The following is an 8,872-nucleotide window of genomic DNA, read 5'->3' as shown; positions in this document are numbered from 1 at the left end:
TGACAATGGGAATAGTCCGTTTCCGAGCACTCGCAGAAAAGGCAGCTAGGGTGCAGGGAGATAAGTGATTGGCCTAGAATCACACATTGTGTCTATTGTCAGTTGGAGAAGCTGGGAAAGAATCGGGCTACTTTGGTTCTGGCGATGACAACGTAGACAGCAGACCAGTGATTGGCTGAGTAGCTAAAAGCAGCAGCTGTTGCACGTTGGAGGCGCCCATGTCATTAGTACAACTGGCCTTTGACTGCTCACCCTTTATTGACTACAGGAAGCATGCATGCACGGTTTGTACAGTGCCACACACAGAGGAGGCAGTCTCTGCTTCCGGGGGGCCACCTACAAACCATTTATGTATCAGAAACTCATCTACAATGCCAGGGGCGGCTCCTCCATTAGGGGGGGGGGGGGGGGAGAGTAGCGTCACCCCACTGCTTTCTCGCAGTGCGAGAAGCAGAAACATAAAATTATATTTTAAATACCATTTTATGTTTCTGCTTCTCGCACTGCGAGAAAGCAGAAGGGTATGCCTGGTTGGGGGCAGTTCGGGGAGGAGTGGCTTGCCCAATGCTGTGGGCCCTTACTGTTTGGTCAGCCCTCTGGGGCCGACCAAACCAGTCATGCACACACTGACTTTTCTCTATGTAGGCTGCATGCAGCCTACATAGAGAACAAGCATTGGCATAGCCAATAGGTCTCGCCTTTGGGACCTTATACGTTTTTAGCCATGCAACAGTTGATGTTATTGCACAAAGGATATTGTGCTGCATAACTAAATACTTATAAGGTCCCAAAAGCGAGACCTATTGGCTATGCCAATGCTTGTTAAATTCTGTTGCAAAGTCTTTGCCAAACCCTGGCAGCTATGCTCAAATTCCAGGATTAGAAAGGGGTGGTTGTGTAAGGCGTTTGCCAAAAGACTTGCCCAGTTCCAAAAGTTATGACATCATCTTCTAGGTACACAACAGTATTCTTCTGAAACCTGTAATTATTATTTAAACAAACTCGTCTCTTCCTTCAAAGCCATTTACTTCTGCCCTGAAGCTATTTACATGAAAGTAATAATAGCAGATAGTGACGGGACAGGGGACCCAGGTGCCACCTTGGAGGCTGATGTGATTAGCAGTAAACTTAAGCTTTGCTTTTGTTGATGCCATTGTCAATCAGAAACTGTTCTTTTCTGAAATAAGAGACCCCCTACGTTCCATTGTGCTTCCAAAGCAAGCGGCTGCATTAAGCAGTAAATGAAATAAACTATTTCTCTTTTAGGCCATACAGAAACAAGACTGTCTTCTTGGACATCACCAGATTTAATAATGGGGCATAAAACTGCATGTGAAAACTAATCGCAAAACACATGACCTTGAAAATACAATACAGATTTCACATAACTGTACATTGATAGCTGGAGCAGATAGATTTGAGCTATCATAGCATGTTAAAAGATCTATTGTACACATTATATACAAAATGCAGCACTTTGTCAACTGCTGGGCCCGGAACTCCAGCACGCAGAAGACCACAGTCCTGAGACAGCACTTGCTGATACCAGATGGTAATATTCCTGTAAGGAACTTCAGTCTTTTGGTAAATCATTTGTACATTAGCTCCCGCTGAGGGAGCGCTTTGATTCCACATACTCCAGGGCCTTTTCCTTCACAGCTTGCACGCTTTCTGGGCTGCCATGTTTCTTTTCATAATCAAGATATCGCTTAAAGAAGAATTTCATCCTCTTGGCTGCTAGACTCAGATGAATGACGCGCTCAAAAATGGTCCTATTAGGAAATAAGAGATAAATACATTTAGTTATTAAATGCAGATATTAACATTCTCTATCAACTGGAAAAAAATGTCTATTTAAGCTTTGGCAGCTGTAACGAACAGTACAATTAACTTGAAGAAGTGACTATTGAACTAGTCCTTGGTCCAGTTACTTCCAGAATTAAGAGATGTCCAGGCATGTATAACACTTGTGCCCAGCGTAAAAATAGATTAAAAATCGTAGCCTATAGCCTCATAAGAATGTAAAGGATCAACATTTGGAAGGAAGGAAGAACAACGAGCACTACTCTGAACGACAATACTTTCACCCGTGATCATGAGCCGGAGGCGCATGTGCAGACCGGTCCTGCCCTATTTAAACAGCTCCACTGTTCTTTAGTGTGGTGAGTGCGCCGTTGACGCGCCAAAGTCATGCCCGCCTTCATCTGTCCGCACCCAGAACCCCAGGCAAAATTCATGAGGACTGCCTGCTCTGCTTCCAGGAGAGATCCTCTCCATAGCTCCTTCTACAGCCATCGAACTCAGTAGGTAAAATTTGCTTCCTTCGCACAAGACCCCTCCTAACTATGCCTCCATTGCATCCCTTGAGGCTATCAGGCTGCTTGCTGTTCTACTAAATATTCGATCACTTGCTAAACACCATCAAGTCATTCACCAGTTCATTACATACCATGTCCTCAATAACTATTTTTATGGCTTTTTTTCCCTTTTATTTTGTGCTATTTGTAGAGCGCTAGCATTTATCCCAGGAGGGATATCACGGCGCTAATACTGCCATTCGTTCAGTCAACAGGAAAAACTGGGGACGGTGCGGGTGGATAAAGGTCCATTAATCTCGGTAAAGCCATGTTTTAAGCTTTTTCCTACACCCAAAGTAGTTCTCAGTAAGGCAATTATCCAAAGGAAGTAAATTCCAGTGGGCTGTGGCCAAGTAGGTGAAAGAGCAGCCACTGGCTCTGGCTTTCCCAATGCTTTTTTTATTTTAGCTAGGGCATGATTTGTAGATCTTAGCTTTCTAGTGGGGTCACAGAGTTACACCTTAGGTCTAAGAATCAAAGGGCCGGAGTGATTAAGAGCCCTATGGGCATGGCAGAGAAGCTTTAACTTTGCTCTGTTTCGCATGGGCAGCCAATCATGTGTTTTTAGACAGACGGAGGCAGAGCTATATCTGTTTTTATTGCAGATGTGTTTCGCGGCTGCATTTTGCATCACCTGCAAATGCACAAACAGATAGTCAGCCATCCCCATATAAAGGGCGTTTCCCTAATCCAATCTGCTGCCAATTAATGGCTGGATCACAGTGCGGTGCCAGTCAATCAGAATCAAACAGGCCAAAACATTTACAACATGTTCCCCTGACCTGGTCCTGCATGGATAGAGATCGATGAATAAGGACTACTAAATATTTCGCTTTTTTTTTTTTAGGTGCCGGTGCCGTGCCTAGAATTGAGGGCTACCAGGATGCATCCCAGATGTGGTCGGCTCGGCCCAATAAACGCATTTCATTGTTTTCAGCGTTTCATTTTAGACAGCCCTCATCCAGCTGGCCACCTGGGAGAGACAACCTGCGAGATTTTTCTTAGTCTCCGTCTGTTTCACACCTATTGAGATGACCAATTGGGTATCATCTGCATAAGAGCAGATGTCAAAACACAATTTGTTGACCAATGTGGCAAGAAATGTGACGTACACATTAAAGAATGTGGGGCTCAATAAAGAGCCTTGTGGTACGCTGCATTTTGAACTGTGGGAGAGGTGATCTGACCGTTTTTAACAGGACAGGCTAAGATCTTTTACAAACAAAAGATCCAAACCATTGAAGGGAGGAGAGTGGAGCCCTATCTCATGGAGTTTCCTAATCAGGAGACTGTGTGAGACCGTGTCAAATGCTGCGTAAAAATCAAGTAGAATCAGGGCTTGCCTTGATCTACCTCCAATCTGATGTTGTCCAGAACTGCCAAAAGTGTACATTCAATGCTGTTCTTGGTTCTAAATCCAGTTTGGAAATGATCTAGTAGGTTACTGTCCTCCAAAAAGGTTGTCAGTTGAAGACTGACAAGTCTTTCAAGGACTTTAGACATGTATGGAAGCAAGGTAATTGGACAATAATTAAATACGGTGGATACATCAAGTGCTGATTTTTAGGCTATGGGGAGGATTAGTGCTTGCTTCCAAGAGTCTGGATATACAGCTGTCGTCAGTGACGTTACAATTAGGGTCAGATTTTCACTCAAGGCAGAAGTCAGGCATGAAAAAATGAAATGAGGAAGGGGTCTAGTGGAGAACCTGACTTTACTTTAATCATAATTTTCTCGACCTGTTCCTTAGATACACTGGCAGAATTTCTTAAATGGACTCTTACTTCTGGGTGTAGACCTGCCAGGGCCCAGGGAAACTCTTCTAGTGAAAGTTGGGTATCAAAGGTAGACTATATTTTGTCAATTTTACCTGTGAATTAATTGGCTATTGCTTGGCAGTGGGCAACCAAAGGGGTGCCAGCTAGTGATAGGCTAACTGGCTGGGATAGTTTCTTTACAATTTAAAAAAGTTCTTTAGAAGAGCCGCTATTTTCATCTAATCCTTTGATATAATATTTTTGGTGTGTGTTCTTAATCTGTCTGTGATAACCATTTTGTTGGTGTTTGTAGGCTGCATGGTCTGCTGGATCTTTAGAAAGTCTCCAGGTTCGCTGAGAGTTTGCACTTTCTTTTCTCTCTCCTCAATTCAGGGTAGTACCAGCTTTAAGGTAGGGTGAGCCTATGGGATGTATTATTTGTCCAAGGGGCGCAGAAATTTAAGGCTTTGGTTATAGCTGTAATAAATTGCCATAGATAACTGTCGAAGGGTGGTTGGGGCGGGGGGGGGGGGGGGGGGGATGGGGGGGTCAGTATCGAATTCAGAAAGGGAAAAATTATTTGAAAGAATTCAACGCAATTTTACTCCAGGACCTTTTAGGGGAATTCAAGGTTTTTGACATTGGTTTTCGAGTCAAAGGAGGAAAAAGAGCAAAGCCTAGCCTAGAGTGATCAGACCACGTTAGGGGAAATTTCAATATTCTTTACACTGTTGAAATTGGAAAACAGCAGGTCTAAAGTATGGCCTGCAGTGTGTGTGGGGCTGATAATTTTGTGCGTCAGTTTAAGGATTAGGATGTCTTTTTCTAATTGTTTGAAGAGTGGATTTTCTAAATTTTCAAAATGTCAATTAAAATCACCTATTTACGCACTTACGTTTTAAAACGAGTGGCGCAAGCCAAGAAAACACATTGGCTGTTCACTGAGAGTTATAGCCAGGCGGTCTATAGACAATCGTACCTCTGGTCAACCTATGTTCCTTGAGAGACAACTGAAATGCTAACAGTTAACAGTCGGCCAAAGAGGAGTTGAGTTCAGTCGAACATGTATATGTGTCTTTAAAAATAATGTCTGTGCTCCCACCATGGCGTCCTGCTCTATCGCATTTTAGTATCTTGTAACCTGAAGGCAAAGAGATTGCAAGATCTGGTAGGGAATGCACATTGAGCCAAGTTTTTGTAATAAAAACTGCATCTGGGATAGTGTCAATAATCATGTCCCAGGTTTCACTGGAGCCCACTATGCAGGATCTTTGCTTGTGCGTCGGAGATTTATTTAGTTGTAAGAGCATTTTTTTCATTACAATGCTGCATGAGTTAGGGAGGTCTCACACAACCCTCCCCAACCTTGCTGTTGTGTACGGCAGGAAAAACAACTCTATCAAACATTCCAAACTCATCCCCCCACCTTGTGGTCACTGTGCTGTAAAGCGCCTAACTGGTGTAGTGAGCTTCGCTACTGAAACCTGGGTCTCATCCTCAGCACCCACCCCCACACTGTGTTTAATCATCAATCTCAGTTAAGCGCAGTATACGTAGGTATCTTGGGCAGGTCAGTTCGTAAAAGTCAGCAGAGAGCAGCGTAATATACAGTTGCCAGAGTTCCCAACAGATATCTAATTGAAAGGTGAGCGCTAGGGTCAAACGTGCCATTCCCAATATACAACATATCCTATGGAGCCATGCTGTTTGCGTCCTAACATGACACCCTCCCCAGAGTCCATCACAGTTTCTTCCCTCGCGCCTGGTTCTGCAACTGGCTGTTAACAAAATCTATTAAATTGTTGTGAAATCCCCTCGACCTGCACTGTGGGCCAGGCTTTTTGCAACAGCTACATTTGCAATCGTCCCATACGATGTCAAGTGCACTGCAAAGTCCTCTTCTTACCATGTACTTCAGATCAAGCAACTCCTGGATATTTTCCCTTCGATGTAAGGAGGATAAAACTGCATCACCACTTTTCAGCAAGCAGATCACACAACTTTCATATCTGCTGATAATGGGATCTACTCTTCTTAGAGTTGTGCTTTTTTAACCACCCAATGAACTCCTAACCACTTGTAATAGGTAGATTCCAAGTGACACATTACATGCCACATCCACCAGCAGTTCTTTTCTTCAAAAGCCTTAAACTCTGCCCCTTTCTGTCAAGTCTTCGTGTACCGTCCCATTCTTTCACATGTAAAGCACTAGACATGACAGCAGCAAGACACATCTGAATTCACTATCTTCGAGGCCGCCTGCTTGATAAAGATACTGGTGAGGCATCTAGCGTTTATTCTTGTCACATTCTTCATTGCTTTCTCCGGTACACTTAGTTTCATTAACTCATCACCAACTTTGTGCTGAAGAGGTAAAGAGCGGTTAAGGAATTCCGCAAAGCTACTTGTAACATTCAATTCTTAAGAAATAGAAGGCAACAGGGAAAAGCCCTACCAGGGTCCAGATTTTTACAAACTCAACCTTTAGGTCTTAACTCCCAAGGCAACAGAAGTTGGTGGAATACTGCGCAAAATGACATCACACAAATACCCCAAAGGGCCCACAGAATGCAAAAGCTCACCCACACCAATAATAACAAATCACCTTTCCCCCAATTTTCATTTCCTGCTTAATGTAATCTCTGCCTCGCTGGCTAGGCCCAGTGAAACATAGATTACATTAAGCAAGCAAATTGAGAAATCTTGTACATGGTGCAACAGTTAAACATTAGACTATGAAACTAACTAGCTCACAGCTGTTTGTCTTTCTGGTAGACATTTACTGGAAATTTTTTCCACTTACCTTAATTCCTTTTGGTGCCCATGTTTGATCATCATATCAATGTACACGGACCACAGGTCAGTCCGTTTAGGATAGTTGCTAAGTGTGCTCTCAAAAATGGACTTCGCACGTTCCACATCACCCAAGTGGAATTCCAGTTGGGCAAACTTTGAAATGACATCCACATCTTAAAAAGAAAAGACAAAGAAGTAAGGGATGAGACTTTCAGCAGCCTAGCAAGATATTCTACACAAAAACGAGCCATTCTACAGGAGAACCTTTTAAAATGATACTTGCATGTTGTCTGAGAAGTTGAATTATTTACTGGCAACATCAAGGTGAATGCTAGGTGCGGCTAAAAATGCTGAAAGGAGTAACTCATTAGGGAAGCTCCTAAGGCCTCCAACCTTTTCTGTAATAAGATCTACATATGTTCAATGAAAATCATCCTGGGCTACTAATATCATTAGTGCTGTAATACTGATGGCATCATGGCAAGATTATATTTGTGGTTATTATATGGAAGCTCGTGAGCAGTCATCACCTCAGTGCATCAGGTAGGGTTACAGCAGTAATGTAAAAAAGGCTTTGTCACTGTGGAATGTCTATGCATGGCACAGCTGCAGTGCCCTTGGTACTGTGTTGATATTTGTAATGTGTCTACCCAGTGCAAAATGGCTTCTCTGCAAAATATCAGCTTTAAATACATTTTGGAAATTCAAACATTTTTCTCTAAACTTAAGCCATTTTAGTCTCAAATACATGTTTTTCAATTTTGGTATACATATACTAATTCAACTAAGCAAAGCTTCTCATTTAACAGGTTGGGCTGCACACAGGAGAGCTACTTATAGGTAGATGGAGAGTTACCAGTAGCTCACAAGCTACTCGTTGGCCAAGCCTGCGGGTCTAAGCCTACTATTAATGCAAGTACCAATATATTGGAGTAAAACGTTTTTATGTTATGCAGTGAGATTTCCAGTGAAGCCTGTTGATTGTATGGTGCAGATAACCACCATGGGAGTAGACACAGAGATAGGGTTTGAGTCAATTATGAGGCAGTGTAAATCTTTGCAAAGTGTAAAGAGGCAGCAAAAAGTCAAGTGTCGCAGAACCTTCATACACACCTCAGTGAGAGACGAGTGGTGACCCAAAGAACTCAGATTAGGGTTTGACAAAGACGTAGCTCGACAGATTTAGTTCACTTTGCTTCATACCTTAACACATACATAGTGGTTCAGTTGGTGTAATCCTTCAAAAAGAGATAAATACAATAGATACATACGCTCTTTATCTGGCAGACATTTGAGGGCACGCTGCAGCAGTCTGTGTGCTTCATCCTTCTGTCCCTGTTTGAAGAGGTATGTAGCATACTTCAGCCAAACTGACTTCTCTTTCCGGAAGCGCTTCAGCATGGCTTTGTACAAGTCATCCGCTTGCTTAGACACAAAACAAGTAAAATATTTTAGTGTTTAATCAATATGATGCAGCATTTTAAAGAAAACTAACATTGTTATATATGTTTGTATGTACATTAGACAGTTTACCCCATCCAGCTTCGGGGAAGTTAACTTAACATGGAAAACTGCATCTTCTGCACATTATGTGGTGAGGTATGGGCCACTCTTGACAACAGAAGATGTGAATACCGCATGGACATTTAAAGCACAGGAGTAGTAGGCAAGTGAATAAGGCTGGACTCTCCCATCTGACATAAATCACAAGCTAAGTAATGCTGCTGAGGTACTGATAGTGCACCATGCCACAGTATAGTAACACCAGGGAGGGGAAAACTCCAGAAAATGGAGCAACACTAGTACCTGCACTGAGGAGAAAGTCACTGTTTAGCGAGCACTGAATCAGCACCAGAAAAGGAAGGCATACGTAGAGCATAAGGCTATCTACACAGCATAATATTTAACAAACGTCCTACTATCTAATACCTTATCCACAAAACATGAAGCTTTAAGTGCTCT

At 42.7% G+C, this 8,872-nt stretch overlaps 1 protein-coding gene across 4 annotated transcripts in view; it reads right to left on the bottom strand.

The window, feature by feature from the left end:
- Positions 1 to 1,286: 1,286 nt before the first annotated feature.
- The window catches only part of PDCD11 (programmed cell death 11), a 618,996-nt gene continuing 611,410 nt past the window's right edge, over positions 1,287 to 8,872 (bottom strand). For 3 of the 4 annotated variants that reach the window (XM_085606675.1, XM_085606671.1, XM_085606665.1), the window contains exons 34-36: positions 8,182 to 8,335; positions 6,918 to 7,083; positions 1,288 to 1,772 (exon numbers count right to left, since the gene is read on the bottom strand). In XM_085606675.1, the coding sequence (XP_085462801.1) occupies positions 1,601 to 1,772; positions 6,918 to 7,083; positions 8,182 to 8,335 (492 nt within the window). In that variant the 3' untranslated portion in view covers positions 1,288 to 1,600. Of the gene's footprint in view, positions 1,773 to 6,917; positions 7,084 to 8,181; positions 8,336 to 8,872 lie in introns of all 4 variants that reach the window. The other variant, XM_085606679.1, reaches the window with a different exon arrangement.

The sequence above is a fragment of the Triturus cristatus genome, chromosome 1_2 (genome assembly GCF_964204655.1).
Source record: "Triturus cristatus chromosome 1_2, aTriCri1.1, whole genome shotgun sequence".
In the NCBI taxonomy this organism is placed as follows: domain Eukaryota; kingdom Metazoa; phylum Chordata; class Amphibia; order Caudata; family Salamandridae; genus Triturus; species Triturus cristatus.
This window is presented reverse-complemented; position numbering and strand designations above follow the sequence as displayed.